The sequence below is a fragment of the Cyprinodon tularosa genome, unplaced genomic scaffold (genome assembly GCF_016077235.1).
Source record: "Cyprinodon tularosa strain WSP-4 unplaced genomic scaffold, ASM1607723v1 ctg525, whole genome shotgun sequence".
Lineage (NCBI taxonomy): Eukaryota > Metazoa > Chordata > Actinopteri > Cyprinodontiformes > Cyprinodontidae > Cyprinodon > Cyprinodon tularosa.
In genome coordinates this window covers 97,967-119,041 of record NW_024039258.1, presented here as the reverse complement: position 1 = coordinate 119,041, position 21,075 = coordinate 97,967, and the positions used below count along the sequence as shown (strand labels likewise).

Here is a 21,075-nt window from a genome sequence, read left to right as displayed (position 1 = left end):
ATTAATTGTTTCAGCCCCAGCGTGAACCCAACCCAGCAAAGATCAGACACCAACTTTGAGATTCTAGTTTACAGAGTTTTGGTGCCTAAAGAATTAAAATTAGGGCTGCAACTAACGATTATTTTGCAAATAAGTCTGTCGATAATTTACCAGTCTAATGATAAAGTTGAGAAAAGCGAATCAGTTTTATATCCGGCTGCTTCTTTCAGCCTGCGCCAACGAATAAACTACTTTCCATGATTGACTTGTTTTCCCTCGATTCCTTTCACGTTTTCTGTTTCTAGCCTCCTCAGATGTTTTGAACTTTTTCCTTGCCTCAGCCATGACCAGTAGCCGAGTACGTAAAAAAATAGTACAGCTAAAGCCTTAGCTCCATGACTATATAGGAGCCTGTGGCCGTGAAGCGATACGTTCTTCCAGGTCACATGACCTGCCCAACAACTGTGTATCTTCTCCCAACTAACATACAGTATTAGCCATTTAAAATGTCCCCACTTTCCTTGATGGGACCTTGGATGGTTCTCGGCTGGTCCTGTTTAAAAGTTGGGTGTATTTTAATAAGTCCATGAATCTGTTAAAAGGAATTAAATTGTACAATTTTTTTGTTTTTGTATATCAATTTTAATTGTTTGTTGAGGCAATAATAGGCCTATATGGATTAAAACTGATTTATGTGAGGCAATCAGAAAGATGAGAGCCTGAGGGGAGGGGCTTAAGCTATTTATTGAGGGCTGTGGGAAGAAGAGCGGCCATTTTGTTTTTCAGTTTCTTTGTTACATTGATGGTAACTGGAGGGAGGCTGAGGCCCAGAGGATCTTGTAAATGTATAATTTCTTTTGCACCCTGCTTTGAGTTTTTGAGCACAGTAAACCACCAACACCGGTAACCTGACTGAGGCATGAATTCTTGGTGAACAAAGAACCCCGTCACATTGACGTTTATTTCAATAATTGATTATTCTCATTAATTGTTTCAGCCCTCTTTAAAATACAATAAAAAGTGTTTTTTTAAAATGAAACTTGTCTTCAGAAAGTAACTTGAATTGATGTGGGATGAGCTCTTCTGTAAGGTTGGATCTCTGTGCGTTAGCGTGATGCTTTTGTTAGCGGCTGCTAAAGGGTCACTGTTGAATCTCAGGTGCAACAGGAGAGACGTGGACACCACCAGCTTTAAGGTGGAGGACCTGACAGAAGGAGACGAATACGAGTTCAGAGTGACGGCTTACAATGAAGCCGGACCCAGCAGACCGTCATCCACCGCCGGACCCGTCATCATCCAGGACCAGACATGTAAGCCCGCAGCTTTGATGCAGGGGTTTCCATTTTTGGTTTCTATAATAGATAACCAATTTTAAATATGAAGGTTTATCCATTCAAATTGTGGTTTTGTATTTATCACATTTTTTTTTTTTATTGGGGTTTGAGTCGATGCTGCGAAGGTAAATGAGTGACAGTCTTCCCATTTCGCTCCAGGTGCTCCATCCATTGAGCTGGAGGAGTTCATGGAGGTGGAGCAGGGCGCCGACATCAGCATTGTGGCCAAGCTTCGTGGCTGCCCCTTCCCCACACTCACTTGGTACAAGGCGCCTCCCCACAAGTCTGACGACAAGGCAGAGGTCCAGTACGATGAGCACATCAACAAGATGGTGACCGACGACAGCTGCACGCTCCTCATCCAGCAGGGCAAACGTCACGACACGGGCCTGTACACTGTGGTGGCCTCCAACAGCCTTGGCAAGGCCTCCAAGGAAATGAGGCTCAATGTGCTCGGTACGCCTCGAAACAATCAATTAGTTAACCGAGAGCAAAAAATATTAACGGTTATCTAAAACAAACCTAAAGAAGCTCAAACTCATTTTGGAATATTTGCCTTCCTGAATTTAATCCACAATAAAAAGTAAAATTTATGAAAAAACTTGGTAAATGCTAAATAACTAAAGTAACTAAAGTATAAAACAATCATTTTTAGGTAACAGAATATAAACGTATTACTTTTATTAAGAAACTAGTGATACTTTGATGACTACAAAAATAGATAAACAGAACCGGCAGAAGGCATCATAAAGCCTTTTTAAAGCTAGAAATGAAACTTCTAATGATTTCCATTCAGTTAGAAAAGTTCATTAAAAGTAAATGATAGGATTTTGTCCCAATAAAAAATATTCAACAATTATCTGAACTGGTTGTCTCCTCACCTAAAATTGTGGTTTTACAGCAGTAAAAAGCATAACAGCAAGAGTAGTCACACCAATGTACTCCTTAAAAGTGTATAAAAAATATCGGAATAAGTGGCAGAGTTAAAAAAATAAATAAAGTACCTTACTGTAAAGTGTTTTTACAATATAAATGCTGTGCACCTGGAGAGTAAATAACCAAATATACAGCCGTGGACATTTTTAAAGCAGTTGATATGTGAAAATGGCAGCAACACCAGAGATGTGCAAAATGACAGCAGCATGTTATTTAAATGACTAGGACAAAAACTGTGCAAAATCAGCATGAATGGAACAACTTATTCAGGTTGTTGGGAACAGTGGTGGTTCTAGAGTCTAACAGCTGCTGAGAGGAAGGATCTGTGATAACGCTCCCTGGTGCATTTAGGATGCAGCAGTCTGTCACTGAAGGAGCTCTCCAGTTCAGCACCAGCTTCTTCCAACCCTAAGCAACTTCTCTGGTCTGAGTAACAATTTCTGTCAAAATCTGTCCTCATGTGTTGCAGTTATTTAAGACATACACATTATGGAGTGTTATTTAAAGAGTTTGTCACGAGTGATCTGTTCTCAGGAAACGAACCAGTGAGGGAACTCTTTACGTAATGTACACTTTATAACGTATGTGTATTAAATAACCATGAGACAGGAAAACACTATCCTTCATTGGGTGACGGACAGAATGAGATACAGGATTGTCTAACAGTGTTGGAGGCCCCTCTGTTTCGTTTTATAATGGAGGAATAATTATTTAACGTCTACATTATCCAGCTTTAGTGAGTTATTGCTAAAATAACTCATACCAAACAAAAATCTAGAAATTAAATAAGCTTTCGATGACAGATTTCTGTAGCCATAAAAAGCCACTTAAATTGTTAATTGCCGTTTTTTTGCAGGTCGTCCTGGCCCCCCATCTGCTCCTATTAAGTTTGAAGAAGTCGGCGCTGAAAAGATCACACTGTCTTGGCTTCCACCAAAGGATGACGGCGGCTCTAAAATCACCAACTATGTGATCTGGAGACGCGTGGCCAACAGAAAAACCTGGGTGCCGGTCACCAACGAGCCCAAAGACCGCATCTGGACCGTGGAGAATCTCATGGAGGGACATGAATACGTGTTCCGCATCATGGCGCAGAACAAGTATGGGGTCGGTGAGCCTCTGGACAGTGAGCCTGAGGTCGCCCGGAACCGTTACAGTAAGTTGCAACTTCTGGTAAAGATTTTAACGTAAAAAAATAGGTAGACATTTAGCTTTAGCTCACCAGACAGAGGATGCCGGTATATATCTGTTCACTGGGTACTTCTTTTTCTACTTCATAGTTAAAAAACAAAAAGCCTAAGTATTATTTAACAAGAAATAAGATGACTTATCTTCATTCAAAAAGCATTTTTTGACCTTTGGAGGAAGAACAGATACGGTCTTTGCCGCTGTCTGTTACTTAAACTAATAATAATTTTGCTTCCCCTTTTCTGCTGTTTTCCAGCTGTTCCCGGGCAAGTTGAGAAGCCAACAGTAACCAACGTCAGCATGGATTCCATGACGGTCAACTGGGAGGAGCCTGAGGATGACGGCGGCACTCCCATCACTGGCTACTGGTTGGAGCGCAAGGAGACCACAGGAAAACGCTGGGCTCGTGTCACTAGGGACCCCATCCGTCCCATGGGCCTGGGCGAGTCCTTTGTAGTGACCGGACTCATTGAGGGGTCTGAGTATTTATTCAGGGTTTCTGCCATCAACGCCGCAGGCCCAGGACTCGCCAGTCCTCCAACAGACCCGGTCTTCGCTCGGGACGCCATTAGTAAGTGTCGTTAATATTCATGAGACACTTGAAGCACACAGGGCCGGATACTAACCTCTCGTCTGTTGCCCTGTCAAGCTCCCCCATCGCCTCCAACCCCGAGGGTCTCTGACTGGACACGGTCCACGGTTGACCTGGAGTGGATTCCGCCCCTGAAAGATGGAGGGTCCAAGATCATCGGCTACTGGGTGGAATACAAGGAGGAGGGCACTGAGGCCTGGGTGAAGGTGGGACAACACTTATCTGAGCCTAATTGCTGTGTTAGCAGATGTGTCTGAAGTATTAATGTTTATCACTCCAGTAGAAGTGTAAATCCTACTGTTTAAAAACACTTTTGTAGGATCAACTGAAGCTTTTTACCCAAGTCAAAGTGTAAAAGTACCATTTTTAAAACTACTTAAAGTATGGGTAAAAGTAATGCAGGAAAAACGTTTAGGACAGAGGCTTTATGTTTATGCATTTAGCAGATGCTTTTATCCAAAGCACTTACAAAGTAGACACTATTTTACCGTTATCATGAATAAGTCCAACGACTTGGAACAACCCATAAAAACTGTCTGGATTATTTTAGGCATGGCATAGGTACTGCTAGATGACAATCCATTGGTGACCGGAGTGACTGAGTTGTGACATTTGCCTTTGCAAGAGGGTCCAAGTAGACGGGAGCTACACCCTTAAGCACTCCCTAGGCTAGCAATTTTATGTGGGCAGCCAGGGGTAACCGGTGAATTTCAACAGAGGGTTAACGTGAGACTTTTTGGGCAGATTGAAGACCGGACGGGCCACCGGGTTCTGGATCGTTGCTAGCGGTTTAACATACAGGCTGGGAGACCTGTTGAGTGCTTTATAATATTCAAGGCGAGAGATAACTGTAGAATGCACCAGGAGTTGCGTTGCATGTTGGGTTGGGTATGGCCGGATCTTTCTTATGTTTAGTAGAGTTAAGCGACAAGATCGAGAGACAGAGGTAACATGATCTTTAAACGTCAGCTGGTCATCAATCATGACACCCAAGTTTCTTCCTGCCTTTGATGGAGTCGGAGACAGAGATCCAGTCGGGATGTGAAAATTGTGGTGTATGGTTGGTTTGGCTGTTCAGTTTTTGAGAGATTCAGTTGGAGGTGATGGGCTTTCATCCATTTTGATGTCAGAGAGACAGTCTAAGATGTGTGCTGAGATCTGTGGTCATCAGGTGGATATGACTTTACTGCACTACCCAATTAATGGAACATTTTTTTGAAATTCTGGATAGCTTCCTTACATTTTCTTAGTTTTATAAGTAATTGTAACTGTGAATAATTTAACTTCCATCATTTTGAAAAACTATTTATTTTGGTATGTGGTGAACAACAAGTGGGGGCAGCACCAGGTCCAACCATGAAGAAATTAATTGTCTGGATGAAGCTAATTATTTTGTTGGTTTTTATTTTTTTATATATATATTTACAGGCCATAACAAAAATTAGCTTAAATGAAACAACAGAAAGTAGAGATAATTGCAGAAAAATTTAATGATTAGAAGTAAAAAGTTGTAAAAAATAATAATTACTCCATTAAATTATAGTGAAAATTGTATTTTTTTTTTCCAAGGCGAAGGAAACTGAAATCCGAGGCACACGGTTTGTGTTCAGTGGTCTAAAGACAGGAGGTCAGTACAGATTCAGGGTGATTGCCTTTAATGCAGCGGGTAACGGCGAGCCAGGTGAAGTCCCAGAGGTGCTGGAGGTCAACGACAGAAGCAGTAAGTTAAATGTTATTCACCTTAACTTTTTTTTAACTGTTTGGAAACGACAGTAATACAAAGGTTCTTCTTTCCAGTTGCTCCTGAGGTGGACCTGGATGCATCAATGAAGGAGAAGATGGTGGTCCACGCCGGCGGCGTGATCCGTCTCATTGCCTACGTGTCGGGCCAGCCGACGCCCGACGTTACCTGGACCAGAGACGGTGCAGGACTGCCCCCAGAGGCTAAAGTAGAGAGCACTGCCATCAGCTCCTCACTGGTCATCAAACCCTGTGCCAGAAAACATCTCGGCGTTTATACTGTGACTGCCAAGAACGCCAGTGGGGAGAAGACAAAGAACGTCACGGTGGAAGTCCTGGGTGAGTGATAGTTAAATGATCGGAGTAGTTTATCTAAACGGCCCGTTACACTATCTTTTTAAAATCCCTTCCGTCTGATTAGATGTTCCTGGACCTGTCGGCATTCCATTTGTGGCTGAAAACCTGAGCATAGACTCCTGCAAGCTCAGCTGGTTCTTCCCCGAGAACGACGGAGGCTCTCCCATCAGCAACTACATAATCGAAAAGCGAGAAGCTGAGCGCAAAGCCTGGACAGCTGTGTCCTACAGCGCCAGCAGACAGAATGCGATCGCTCGCGGCCTGACCCTTGGAAAGGCCTACTTCTTCAGAGTGGCTGCTGAGAATGCCATCGGTATTGGACCGTTTGTGGAGACAGCAGCGGAAGTTATAATCAAGGAGCCAATCAGTGAGTACAGTCTCTTTCAAGATTTCATACAATAAAGAAATATGTAGATGTGAATAAAGTTACTGTAAATACCAAAACTTTCCATAAGAGACTTTTTTTTTACTTTTTTTTAGGTGTACCAGACCGTCCTGAAGATCTGGAGGTCACCAAGGTTACCAAACATTTGATTGGCATCACCTGGAAAGCCCCCAAGTTTGATGGAGGGTCTGAAATCACCATGTACATTCTGGAAGCACGTATGATTGGAAAGGACAAGTTTACCAGGCTTACCAAAGAGAAGTTGATGGACAGAAAGTTTACCTATGATGGCCTGAGAGAAGGAGACACCTACGAGTTCAGGGTGATCGCAGTGAATGAAGTCGGACAGAGCAAACCATCGTTCTGCACCAAACCGATCACTTGCAAGGACGAACTGGGTGAGTCACTTTCCAAGTTTTAATTCAGCTGCAAATGAATGAAGTCCATGGAGAACATAAAGAAAAATGTCTCTCCTTACAGAGCCCCCAACCATCGAGCTGGACTTCCGTGATAAGATCATCATACGTGTGGGAGAAAGCTGTCTGCTTCAGGGACGCTACACGGGCAAACCAGCTCCATCTATCGTCTGGTACCGAGATGACGAAGAACTAAAAGCTGATAAACACATCATTTTAAAGAGCACACCCACCATGATGTCTCTGGGCCTGGTAAAGGCGAAGCGTGAGCACAGTGGCAGATATGTGGTGGTTGTGGAAAACAGCACGGGGTCCAGAAAGGGCGTTTGTAACGTCACAGTTGTAGGTATGGTGAAAAGTGGAGGAAAAAACGTAAGATATACGATCAAAAACAATCAGCATAGCGACCGACTGTCATTTTATTTATTCCTTCAGATCGTCCAACTCCTCCTGTTGGTCCTGTGGTGTTTGACGAGGTCCACAGAGAATTTATGGTGATCTCCTGGAAACCTCCATTGGATAGTGGAGGTGTTGAGGTGTCCAACTACATAATTGAGAAGCGAGATGTCAACAGAGAAATCTGGACCACAGTAACATCTGCAACAACAAAGACCACATGCAAGGTAGATCTGGTTCACGTTTTCCAGCAAGAGGAGATCTCTGGAGATTAGAAATGATTCATATGTTCTCTTCTTTCCAGATCCCGAAGCTAACTGAAGGCAGAGAGTATATCATGAGGATATCTGCAGAGAACATGTATGGTATCAGCGACCCTCTGGAGTCCGAGGAGATGAAGGCTAAAGATCTGTTCAGTAAGTTCTTCCGGTTACATGCAATAGATCATTTCAAACTTTTCTAAGCTTGACTTGCATGCTTTGATTAAAAACGACTGTCAAATTATCTTAATCCATGTCCTGATATTTCCAAATTAAAGGAGTCCCTGAAGCTCCAGAGATGCCAACAGTCAGAGAGGTTTATGCTACCAATGCCCTGGTGTTGTGGAACCGTCCCCGTGATGGAGGCAAACCTATTACCAACTACATCCTGGAGAAGAAGGAGCCTGGAGCGAAGAGGTGGTCCAGAGTCACCAGAGACCCTCTATATCCAGCGACCCAGTACCGAGTCCAGGACTTGATAGAGGGCTGCGAGTATGAATTCAGGGTGATGGCTGAGAACGAGTTGGGCACTGGAGATCCCAGTCCCCCATCCAAACCGATCCTTGCCAAGGATCCCATTGGTCAGTGCAACATTTCTTTCCTTATATCTATTTTAAATATCATCAGTTATTCAGAAATAGAATGAGCTCTTTCATTAATTCTCTTTGCTATTTAGGTTTTAAAGTTTAAATAATCCAACTTTTTATATTTCTGATAATGTCTTCTGTGTCTGGCTTATTGCTGCTAAAACTGAATACTGTCTCATCACAGTGTGCCCCAGTCCTCCGGTAACACCAGAAGCTTACGATAAGACCAAAGATTCAGTGAGTCTGAAGTGGCAGATGCCTCGCCACGATGGAAAAGGACGAATCTTTGGCTACCTCGTTGAATATCAGAAGCCTGGTTCCGTAGAGTGGACTCAGGCCAACAAAACTCCAGAGGAGTGTCCTGACCTTCACTACGTGGTGACAGGCCTGACTGATGGACAGGAGTATACCTTCAGGATCTTTACTGTCAATGCAGCCGGCAAATCTGACCCTGCCTACGTTAAACAGACCATCAAAGTCCATGACAGGCTTGGTAAGGGAATAACTGAAGAACAAAAAAATAAAACCCTGTATTATGTTTTCAATTAAAAATCCAAAATGGATTCCCAATATAGGCATGGTTATTTGTTGATTCTCTTTTAACATTTTTCTTCTAAACAAGCGATTAATCTTTTTACGCGTCTGTTTTCACAGAGGAACCAGAATTACTCTTGGATGCCAACATGGCACGTGACCACTTAGCAATGCTGGGTACCGACATCACTCTTAGTGCCAAAGTTAAGGGGGTTCCAATGCCGACAATTACCTGGAAGAAAAATGATGGAGATGTTCCTTCTCACATCACCGTGGCTGTTACTGCCAGCGGCAGCAAAGTCTTCATCCCCAAGTGTGTCCGTGCAGATTCAGGCAACTATACTATTACGGTTGAGAATGCTGCTGGAAAGAAATCAGCAACCGTTGCCGTGCTTGTGCTGAGTGAGTAAAATGGATACCAAAACGAACAAGTTGAACTTTTTTAAATTATAATTGTTTATCTTACTTAACACGTTGGTTCCTTCAGATAAGCCTTCTCCTCCAAGAGATCTTGTGGTGTCCGAGGTGACTAGCGAGTCAGCCTACCTAACATGGAAGGCTCCAGAGGACAATGGTGGTGCAGTCATCTCTCATTATGTTGTGCAAAAGAAGGATGTGGCTGCAGACCAGTGGGTACCGGTTGCTCCAGCCAATAAGAAGCTTAGTCTTATGGCCATGTACCTTATGGAGGGAATTCAGTATCTATTCAGGGTGGCTGCTGAGAACCAGTTTGGCAGGAGTGACTTTGTTGTGACCAAGGTACCCATTAAGGCTACAGATCCTCTATGTAAGTAAACCTTATGTTATTGCGGTCTAATAATATGATCAGTAGGATATATTTAATCTAAATATATAGATGATACTTATTGTCCCTCTTTTGACACCTTTAAGATCCTCCCGGCCCACCCAAAAATCTCCACCATACCGATGCAGACAAGACAGAGGTGTGGTTGGCCTGGGAGTGGCCTGATCGCAATGGAGGCAGTGAAATTACCGGTTTTATTGTTGAACACCAAGAAGAGGGCCAAACTGATTGGGTTACCTTTAAGACCATGACCAACAACCACAGTCATGTGACAGGTCTGGAAGAAGGCAAGACTTACCGCTTTAGAGTTAAGGCTCAGAATGCCATTGGTATCAGCCGCCCTGAGACCAGTGTCCCCATTACTTGCCAGGAGAAGACATGTAAGGCATACCAGTTCTCATAACTACTCTGTTTCATGTGCTTGTTTGGATCTTGAACATTCATGATTGCTGTTTTCTTCTTTTTGTAGTGCCACCTACTATAGAAGTTGATGTGAAACTTATTGAGGGTCTTGTGGTCAAAGCTGGCACTACCATTGTTCTACCAGCTAAGATGACAGGAATCCCTCTTCCCACAGCCAAGTGGATCAGTGACGGCAAGGAGTTGACATCTGAAGGTCGATTCAAAATTGAATCTGCTGAAACTTCAACCACCCTCAGTATCGTAGAGAGCCAGAGAGGAGACACCGGAGAGTACATGCTCACTGTGTCAAATTCTGCGGGCAGTAAAACCGTTGCTCTACACGTCACTGTGTTGGATCTACCAGGACCACCAGTTGGACCCATCAATATTTTGGAGGTTACCCCCGATCACATGATGATACAATGGCGGGCACCTAAAGACGACGGTGGTACACCCATCACCAATTATGTGGTTGAAAAGAAAGATGTCAAGAAGCCATGGGAACCCTGGTCCGTTGTTAGCTCAAGTGGCATCAGCACAAAGGCCAAGGTGACACGGTTGGAGAAAGGCCGCGAGTACATCGTCAGGGTCCGAGCAGAAAACAAGATTGGCATTGGAGCTGGGCTTGAAAGTCCCCCAACGATTGCAAAGCACTTGTTTAACCCTCCTGGTCCTCCAGGGTTCCCCGAGTGCTCTGATATCACAGAAAATGCAGTTACAGTGGAATGGGCCCTTCCTGACTATGATGGAGGAAGCCCTATCAGTGGGTATGTGATTGAACGCAGAGAGATGACAGGAAAATGGATTCGTGTCAACAAAACTCCTGTGCTGGACCTACGATACAGAGTCTCTGGTCTGTTTGAAGGCAACAGCTATGAATTCCGAGTGTTTGCTGAGAATGTTGCTGGTATCAGTGAGCCTTCACTTACATCTGACCCGGTCAAAGCTACACGTGCCATCACCAAACCCGGTCCTCCCGGCAACCCCAAACTTAAAGACTGGAGTAAATCCTATGCAGACATCTGCTGGACCAAACCCACGAGAGACGGAGGCAGCCCAATCCTAGGCTATGTTGTTGAGGCTCAGAAGTCAGGATCTGCCCAGTGGGATCGAATCAACAAAGACCTAATCAAGATCTGTGCCTACAGAGTCCCTGGTCTCGTTGAAGGAATGGAGTACAGACTACGTGTCAGAGCTACAAACATAGTGGGAGACAGTGAACCCAGGGAACTGCCTGAGGCCGTTTTGGCAAAAGACATCCTGGTGCCTCCTGAAGTTGTGGTTGATGTCTCTTGCCGTGACTCTGTGACAGTCAGAGCAGGCCAGACAATCAGTTTGATTACTAGAGTAAAAGGCAGACCAGATCCCGAGATCACGTGGACAAAGGATGCCAGAGCTGTGTCGCGAGATAAGCGCACTGAAATCAATAGCATCCACCCCGTCTGTGAGCTGATTATTAATGATTCAGTCAGGTCAGATTATGGAAAGTATTCCATTGTTGCCAAGAACAGCAGTGGACAGGCTCAGGCTACTATTTTGGTCAATGTCTTAGACACACCAGGACCTTGCCAAAACTTAAAAGTGGCATATGTGACAAAGAAATCTTGCATGGTCTCCTGGGAAAACCCTGAGGACAACGGAGGCACTGAGATTACTCAGTATACCGTTGAATGCCGTCAGCCAAGCCAAAGAGGGTGGACAGTAGTCTCCAATGACTGGACCAAGCGTTTGATAAAAGCTCCTCTTACTGAGGGGTGCGAATACTTCTTCCGTGTGAGTGCTGAAAATAAGATAGGAGTTGGGCCATCCATAGAGACAAAGTCACCAGTTTTGGCCGTCGATCCTATTGAAAAACCCGGGGAACCCATTGATTTCCATATATCTGAGATTGGAAAGACTTTCTGCTTCTTAAAATGGAAGAAACCTGATTATGATGGTGGTAGTCGAAATATAGGTTATCATATTGAAAAGAAACCAAAGGAAGCTGAAGAGTGGGAGAGAATTCATAAGGGTGCAATCAAGGAGACCTACTTTATGGCCGATAGGTGTATCGAAAATCAAATCTACCAGTTCAGAGTCCAGACTAAGAATGAGGGAGGTGAAAGTAATTGGGTGACCACAGGAGAAGTACTTGTTAAGGAACAGCTGGTAGAGCCGGAAGTAAAGGTTAAACTCGAGGCAACCCTTGTTGTGAGGGCAGGAGATTCAATTGCAATAGAAGCAGCAGTGAAGGGCAAGCCTCAGCCGGATGTCAAATGGACGAAGGATGAAAGCACAGACGAAATCAAGAAAGGCCCAAGACTTCAACTCGAAACTGGTGTAGACTTTTCTAAATTGCTGATTACAGGTGCTAGACGAACAGACAGTGGCAAATACATCATCACTGCCTCCAATAGTGCAGGAACCAGCTCCGCTACAGGCACTGTGAATGTGCTGGACAGGCCTGGTCCCGTAAGGAACCTCAAACCGTCCGATATAACAACAGACAGGTGCAGTCTACACTGGGATGTTCCTGAAGATGATGGTGGTTGTGATATATACAACTACATTATTGAAAAATGTGAGACCAAGAGAGGGGTCTGGTCTGTTCATTCTAATGCCGTTATCACCAATAAGGCGAAAGTAACCCGACTAATTGAGGGTAATGAGTACATCTTCAGGGTTCGTGCAGAGAATAAAATGGGTCCTGGACCAGCAGTTCAAACTGAGTCTATAGTTGCCGGCACCCAGTTCAATGTCCCTGATGCCCCCGAATCACCAGAAGTAACAAAGATCAGCAAAGAGGAGATGACAGTACAATGGTCAGAGCCTGAGAAGGATGGTGGGAAACCAATCTTGGGTTATCTTTTGGAAAAGAGAGAAGAGCATGCTGTTAGGTGGTCGCCTGTCAACAAAGATCCAATCCCTGCAACTCGTTTCACAGTCACTGGACTGTTGCCTCTCCATGATTACCAGTACAGAGTTAAGGCTGTCAATGAAATCGGCGTTGGTGCTCCGAGCAAGGCTTCTCGTGCAATCACTGCAAAGGATGCAGTGGGTGAGTTTATTATAACAGCTTGTTTTCTAGTTAATGCGTTAACCATAATTAAGTCCGGCACCTCACATTTTGTAATCTATTGACAGAGCCTCCTGCACCACCTACCAACCTAAAGGTTGTGGACAGTACAAAATCAACAGTTACCCTGGGTTGGACCAAGCCTGTGTCTGACGGGGGAGCTCCTCTCATTGGATATGTTGTGGAGATGAGAGCACAGGGCAGTGCAAAGAAAGGAGATGATGGCTGGAGGAGATGCAATGTAGCGGCACAACTTATTGTGTGCGAGTTTACAGTCACAAGCCTTGATCATAATCTAGTGTATGAATTCAGAGTGTCAGCCCAAAACCAGGTGGGCATGAGCCTGCCCTGTGACCTAGAGGGCGCCGTGATTCCAAGGGAGATTCTAGGTGATTAAATATGTTCACTGTATATAACAAGTTTACACAAGGAAATCAATAAATATGTTTTTCTTGATTCATTGCCAACATAAATATTTTCTTTACCCAACAGAGGCACCAGAGATCGACTTGGATGCCAACCTGAAGCAGGGCCTGACAGTTCGCGCTGGTTGTCCCATTAGACTTTGTGCCACTATTAGAGGCAGACCACATCCTACAGTCACTTGGAGGAGAATGGGTATCGATAATGTGGTTAGGAAGGGCAAAGTGGACATCATAGACACAATGACCTTCCTGGTCATTCCTGATAGCACCCGTGATGACTCTGGAAAATACTGCCTGACTCTACAGAGCCCTGCAGGAGAAAAGGCTGTGTTTGTCAACGTCAGGGTTCTAGGTAAGCCCATACTTTCAAATTCAGTTAAGATTTTTTTACTGACAAAAACCTCAATATTTTATAGTTCCATAAAAAAATTAGCCCAAGTTTAAGAATAAATAAATAGTAATGCCATTTTCCCCTACAGATACCCCTGGACCTGTAATGAATCTTGAAGCTACAGACATTAAGCAGACTTCAGTCATGTTAACCTGGAATCCTCCAGAAAACAACGGCGGCAGTGAGGTGATACACTACATCGTTGAAAAGCGAGAGATCGACCGCAAGACATGGGCAACTGTTAAGACTGAACTTCAGCCGGATAAGATTCCTGTCAAAGTCAGCGGTCTGACACCTGGCACTGAATATTACTTCAGAGTCACTGCTGTCAATGAGTACGGCTCTGGTGTTCCTAAAGTCACGCCTACTTCCTACCTGGCATCTGATCCTGTCAGTAAGTGTCACTAATTACTCAGAACAACAAAATACAGATGATGTTTTATCCCAGAATCAAAGTTGAGCTGTTTTTAGTTCTTTTTTTTTAGTTCTGCTTTGGGTGTTTTTAGCCGAAATGACAACATATTCAAATATTGAATTATTTTTCAGGCAAGCCAGACCCTTGTCAGAAGATTGAAGTGTTAGAAATAACCAAGAACAGTGCGATGATTGGCTGGACGAAGCCTGAAAGAGATGGAGGAGCCAAAATTGATGGTTATGTTATTGAATATATTGAAGTGAAACCTCCACCAGAGCCACCAGCCCCTGTTAAGGTTCGTCCTCCTACCACGTCATTCAGTTATAGTGGACCGAAACAACAATTACATTGCAATCATGACCAACGTACCCAATTATGCTGATATTTTACACATATAAACATTCATTGATGTTGCTGGAGTTTTGATTTCTTTTGAGACATTTAAAAATCATTTCTGCTTAGATAACATCTGTATTACTTTACTACAGTTAGCCGAAGGTGAGGAAGCTCTTCCACTGCCTCCGCCACCCCCAGTTGTGGAGGAAGAAGAGGAAGATGAAGGTGAAAAAGAAGTCTGGAACGCTTACACCACAGTTAAAGGTTTAACAGTCAGCATCAGTGGTCTGAAGGAGGGCAAGAGGTACAAGTTCAGAGTGGCTGCCAAGAACATCATGGGCATGAGTTCATTCACTGAAACAAGAGAGCCAACTGAAATCAAGGAACAGATGGGTATGTTTTAATGCATGAAAAGAAGAAAAACTGTTTGTATTATTATTGTTTAACACTGCGTGTTACAACCTGGTTATACTGAGATAAGATATTAAACAGCAAAGGATTTTGTGGGTTAATGTTTGAAATCTGTAAATCTGTTTACTAACATGAACTATGTACCAAAATCATCAACAACCAGTTTTTTTGTTGTTTTTTTTTCAAACCACAGTGGAGCCAAAGATTGTTATGCCAGAAACCGCTAGTGCTAGAGCTGGAGCCAAGCTCAGAGTGGAGGCGCTAGTTTCAGGAAAACCTGTTCCCACATGCAAGTGGACACGTGGTGAGAAAGCAGTGGTCCCATCCAGCCGTTTAGCTGTGCACCAATCTGGCAACCTATGCGTCCTTATCATCAAAGATGTTACAAGGAATGACAGTGGAGAATACAGTCTTATTGCGGAAAACAGTACTGGACAAGTTTCCCAAGGAATAAAGATTGTAATTCGAGGTGCGTAACACTTTTTTTTTTAACTATCTGAAATAAAAAGGTGATACTTCTTTTGTCTGAGCAAAAGAGAGTAAAAATTACTTGGTAAACTTTTACATTGCAGACATCCCTGGTCCTCCTGAAGGCCCTGTGGAAATCAGTGACATTGACTCTGATGCTTGTTCCCTGTCCTGGAACAAACCTCTCGAGGATGGTGGCAGCAATATTACAAACTATGTTATTGAGAAGTGTGACGTGACCAGAGGCGACTGGGTGACAGCGCTCTCCTCATGCGCTAAGACTAGTTGCAGACTTGGGAAACTTATTCCTGGAAAGGAATTTGTTTTCCGCATCCGTGCTGAAAACCGGTTCGGTGTGTCAGACCCTCTTCAGTCAGAAAGGATGGTTGCAAAGTTCCCCTTTGGTGAGTGTCAGTGAAACATGCTCCAAGGCTGAAGTTTCATTGAACTTAGTAGTAAATTACTGAGACATGCATCTAAGGACTGACACATTTCTTTTGGTTTTACTAGATGTACCAAGCGAGCCACTAAACTGTCGTGTTAACAAGACCAACAAAGACTGTATGTTTGTTGCGTGGGATAAACCAGAGACAGATGGGGGCAGTCCCATCACAGGGTACTACATCGAACGTAAAGAGAGGAACAGCCTTCTTTGGGTGAAGGCAAATGACACGGTGGTCCGGACCACTGAATACCCCTGTGCGGGTCTCATTGAAGGCCTGGAGTATACCTTCAGAGTTTCAGCCATTAACCGTGCTGGTCAGGGCAAACCGAGCAAGAAGACAGACTTTGTCACTGCAAGAACACCCGTTGGTGAGTTGATAGACAATCCTTGTACACAAAGGGATTTTTTGTTAGCTAGATAACTTTAATCGTCTATTTCTCTCTCATAGACACTCCAGGTAAACCTGAAGTACTAGATGTAACCAAGAACTCTGTCAGTTTGGTTTGGACCCGTCCTAAAAATGATGGAGGAAGCAAGATCATAGGTTATTATGTTGAGGCTATGCGCGTGCCAGGAGACACCTGGATACGTTGCAATACCAGCAGTCAGAACGTCCCCAGGGAGGAGTACACCGTGACAGGACTGGAAAGAGACCTTCAGTACCAGTTCAGAGTCACAGCTAAAACTGCAGTGAACATGAGCAAGCCCTCAGAACCTACTGACCCAATCCTGGTCTGTGCTGAGAATGGTGAGACATTTTTACTCAACACACACAGCCAAGCTAATAAAACAGTGATACATGCAGTATATGGCTCGATCAGTTGATCATTGCTGCACTTTAAGAAATGGAAATGTCATGAGAGCTGTACAAAACAAAATTTCATTTTCTATACACTCTAGGTCTAATATATAATTGAACTAATTTGATGATTTTAAGCCATTTAATTACTAATGACATGTTCAATACCTTTCAGTTCCACCAAGGATTGAACTTAATGCCAAGATGCAAAAAGCTCTAATGGTCAAGGCTGGAGCCACAATCCTGTTGGAAGCAGAGGTGTTTGGTAAACCAATGCCAAGAGTCACTTGGAAAATAGGTGATCATACCCTGAAGTCAGGGGAAGGCCAGGTCATTAAACAGCAGAGACATCACTTCCAGGTAGAGATACCTGACTGCACCAAAGAGCACACAGGAACCTATACAGTGCTGGCAGAGAATGCAAGTGGCTCTAAGACTGCAGAGATCATGGTCAATGTACTGGGTAAGGATTTATTATTTCTTAACTCAAGGTTCAATTCACATTAAGTTTTTTTCTACTCATAATATGACTTGTGTTATTTCAGACGTGCCCGGGCCCCCTGCCTGTGCTAAATATGAAGAGGTGTTAGCCTCCAGCATTAAGCTGTCTTGGCAGCCTCCTCTAAAGGATGGCGGCTCTCCTATCAGCAACTACATCGTGGACAAGCGTGAAACTAGCAGAACCAACTGGGCCCAAGTTTCAGCGAAGATAAAGGGGGACATACTGGAATTTACTGTGGAGAAATTAATTGAGGGTCGTGAATATCAGTTCCGAATTCGCGGTGAAAATGCGTGGGGAGTCGGAGACCCATTTATCACCAATCCAGTCATTGCCAAGAACCCTTTCAGTGAGTCATCATCTCCTTTCTTTCAGATTCATATTCTGGTCTTTTATTAGATGGGGAGTCTTGTTTTCCTTATGCTGAATTCATTCAGCTATCTGTCAAACACAAGTTTCTTGACAAGCTGGGTTTAAATTGAACAATTCATCATTGACTCTTAGCAAAGGTTTAGACTAATGAAAGCTGTTAACTTTCAGATGTGCCTGGTCCATGTGAAGCCCCTGTGATCACCAATGTTACCAAAGACGGCATGACTGTGAGCTGGAAGGAACCTGCGGATGATGGAAAGTCCCCTATTCTGGGCTATGTGTTAGAAAAGAAGGAGACTAAGGAGATGAAATGGAACAAGGTGAACAGAAAACCGCTAACAGAGCGGACTCTAGAAGTAACAGGTCTGACAGAGGGTGTTGAGTATGACTTCAGAGTTACTGCGGTGAACATAGCTGGGCTAGGGAAACCAAGTGAACCCTCTGCAAGCACCACTGCACAGAACCCTATCAGTAAGTCCCAAACGTCCGTACACATGATAACATAAACAATTTTTAGGTTATCTCAAAAATCAAACTTCTGCCAGCTTTATGAAACTAAATACCTTTGTTCTCTCCAGCTCCTCCCGGACCTGTCATAAACCCCAATGTCACAGATACCTCCAACAGCACAATCAGTCTAACCTGGTCTGCGCCAGCTAATGATGGTGGAAGTCCCATTATCGGATACTTGGTGGAATGCAAGAGAAGCAACACCTCTGACTGGATCCGCTGCAATGTCCCCAGGAACCTGCAGGACACCAGCTACATCATTCAGAACCTTATTGACAAAGCAGAATACCAATGTCGCATAACTGCTGTTAATAAAGTAGGATTTGGTGAGCCAGCAGAAATCCCAGGCAAACACGTTGCAAAGGATATTATAGGTATGTACTTTATTATGTCACTCTTCAAATTAGGTATAGAAGGAAGTGCCGTAAGGAAATGCCGAACCCTTACAATAATCTAGCATATTTAGCTAACAGGATTTTAATTACACAGAAAGCATAAGTCAGTTAATAAAATGATATTTCTTACAGTTATTTCTTACTTGCTTTTTTATTCAGTTGCTCCTGAAGCTGAGCTGAGTGCTGAGCTGAAGGAGGTCCTGGAGCTAAATGCTGGCACAAACATGAGGCTGTATGCTACCATCAAGGGCCGCCCTACTCCCAAGGTCACCTGGGCAAAGATGAACACCAACATTAAGGACCGTCAGGGCATCGTCATTAAATCTAGCAGCACTGACACAATGGTTATGGTGGAGAAGGTCAACAGATATGATGCTGGAAAATACATTCTGTCTCTAGACAGCCTGGCTGGCATGAAGATGTACACCATTGTTGTCAAAGTTTTTGGTCAGTACAGGAGTTATTCCTGCATGCATCCATCCATTCATACATACTTACAGTACATACTTATGCACATACTTTTGTTATAACATCATAGATACAATGTGAGTCATCTTTTAGAATTGGGTCAAATTTAAAAAAGGTTTTTCCTCTTTCAGATACGCCCGGACCACCAGTCAACTTGATAGTGAAAGAGACATCCAAAGACAGCGCTTACATCCTCTGGGATGCCCCTCTCATTGATGGCGGTTTTGATATTACCCACTACATAGTGGAGAAACGGGACACTGAAAGAAAGGCCTGGTCTGTTGTCTCCAACAACTGCACCAAGACTTCCTTTAAGGTCCCAGACCTGGATGCCGGGCGGTCCTACTGCTTCAGAGTATCAGCCGTCAACCAGCTCGGTACCGGAGAAACGTGTGAAACAGCCGATGCTGTCAGAGCAACAGGTGAGTCGAACCTTAATTGATGAACTTTTTGTAGTAGTTATAAGACAAAATTTTAACAGTATTTTATTTGTATTCCTTCAGAGGAGCCTGGACCTGTAATGGACTTCAAAACATTACTGGTGACCAAAGACTCGTGTACTCTCAGCTGGAAAAAGCCCCTCACTGACGGTGGCAGTCGCATCATCTGCTATGTACTTGAGGTTCTTAATGGCGATGACAAATACAAGGAGCTTATGAGGTCCAAGAACATGCAGTACAGTGCCAAGGACCTTGTGGAGGGTAGAGAGTATACATATCGGGTCAAAGCAGTCAATGATTCAGGAGAAAGTTCTGCCAAGGAGCTCACTGTTATTGCTAAGGACCAAATTAGTAAGTGTCCATATTTAGAATAAAACGTTATTGTAAAATGAATTTGGGCTTTTAAAATACTTGTCTTTTTTTTTAAGTTCCTCCAAGTTGTGATTTAAGAGAGTTACCCAACATGTGCTACATTGCCAAAGAAGGCAGCACAGTACGTCTGAAGATTCCAGTAGGTGGCAAGCCGACTCCCAAGGTCTCCTGGAAAAAGGGAGATGATGAAGATTTGACAGACACTGGCAGAGTCTGTGCTGAGTCATCTGCAGTCAACACCACCCTCCTAATCAGGGACTGCCAGAGAACGGATGCCTCCAAGTACACCATCACCTTGAGAAATAGTGGTGGCACCAAAGAGTCCACGATCTTCATCAGGTAAGAGTAAAACCTAAATCATGTAGAGATTCTAGTCATAATTAATCATTGGCTACATATAATAAAGATGCAAATGATTATTCTTTGTTGTTTTAGGGTGGTTGGTAAACCTGGCATCCCTGTTGGACCAATAAAATTCAAAGATGTTACCGCTGATGGTGCTACACTTAAGTGGGGTGTTCCTAAGGATGATGGTGGCTCAGAGATTACCAACTACATCCTTGAAAAAAGGGACTCCGTCACCAACATGTGGGTGAACGTTTCTTCCACAGTGGAGACCAATTCAATGAGAGTGACAGGCCTCCATGAGGGCACGGAATACATATTTAGAGTCAGTGCAGAGAACAAATATGGTGTTGGAGAGGGACTAAAGTCTGAGCCTGTGGTTGCAAAACATCCTTTCAGTAAGTGCTTTTTATTTATGTAAACAAAATTATAAGTTATAATATCCAACATTTAACTTATGCTAACTGTTTGACACTTTGAATTTTTTTTTCTACAGATGTACCTGATGCACCACCTCCTCCTCAGATCATGAGTATGCGGCATGATTCTGCATATCTAGCCTGGTCTGACCCCAGAAAGACAGGAGGATCTCCCATTACAGGTGCGGTCCATGTAGGACTTAATCTGAATTCTTTTTAACTGTTAGCTTCGTATATCATCTAAAAATGAAAAAAAAAATTTTTTCATAAATCTTAATCTCTGTTTTTCCTAAAACGTTCATGCAATGTTCAGGCTACCATGTTGAGTTCAAGGAGAGGAACAGTATGTTATGGAAAAGGGCAAGTCCGTCTGCCTTAAAGATGAAGGAACACAAGGTCACTGGACTAACTGAAGGATTGGAGTATGAGTTTAGAGTAATGGCTATCAACCTGGCTGGAATCGGCAGGCCGAGTGCTCCAACTGATCCGCAAGTGGCCCTAGATCCCATAGGTAAATTTAAAAGAAGCATAGTACCAATAACGTAAACGCTAAACACAGTTATACCAAAGCATTCATTGTTGTTTTACCCAATGTGTAA

At 43.6% G+C, this 21,075-nt stretch overlaps 1 protein-coding gene across 1 annotated transcript in view; it reads left to right on the top strand.

Annotated features, from left to right (window-relative positions):
* The window catches only part of LOC119795836 (titin-like), a 166,156-nt gene that overhangs the window by 99,433 nt on the left and 45,648 nt on the right, over positions 1-21,075 (top strand). Inside the window, 38 exon segments of the mRNA XM_038304063.1 lie at positions 1,138-1,289; positions 1,473-1,769; positions 3,106-3,405; positions 3,694-4,008; positions 4,087-4,235; positions 5,599-5,749; positions 5,827-6,108; positions 6,191-6,493; positions 6,607-6,909; positions 6,992-7,273; positions 7,363-7,550; positions 7,628-7,739; positions 7,862-8,164; positions 8,355-8,663; positions 8,825-9,106; positions 9,192-9,491; positions 9,596-9,889; positions 9,979-12,948; positions 13,035-13,355; positions 13,459-13,743; positions 13,871-14,176; positions 14,329-14,492; positions 14,686-14,926; positions 15,138-15,413; positions 15,517-15,816; positions 15,923-16,225; positions 16,306-16,605; positions 16,832-17,119; positions 17,202-17,504; positions 17,696-17,998; positions 18,106-18,411; positions 18,592-18,879; positions 19,032-19,322; positions 19,404-19,691; positions 19,769-20,051; positions 20,148-20,455; positions 20,554-20,658; positions 20,790-20,987. Coding sequence (XP_038159991.1) covers positions 1,138-1,289; positions 1,473-1,769; positions 3,106-3,405; positions 3,694-4,008; positions 4,087-4,235; positions 5,599-5,749; positions 5,827-6,108; positions 6,191-6,493; positions 6,607-6,909; positions 6,992-7,273; positions 7,363-7,550; positions 7,628-7,739; positions 7,862-8,164; positions 8,355-8,663; positions 8,825-9,106; positions 9,192-9,491; positions 9,596-9,889; positions 9,979-12,948; positions 13,035-13,355; positions 13,459-13,743; positions 13,871-14,176; positions 14,329-14,492; positions 14,686-14,926; positions 15,138-15,413; positions 15,517-15,816; positions 15,923-16,225; positions 16,306-16,605; positions 16,832-17,119; positions 17,202-17,504; positions 17,696-17,998; positions 18,106-18,411; positions 18,592-18,879; positions 19,032-19,322; positions 19,404-19,691; positions 19,769-20,051; positions 20,148-20,455; positions 20,554-20,658; positions 20,790-20,987 — 12,749 coding nt within the window.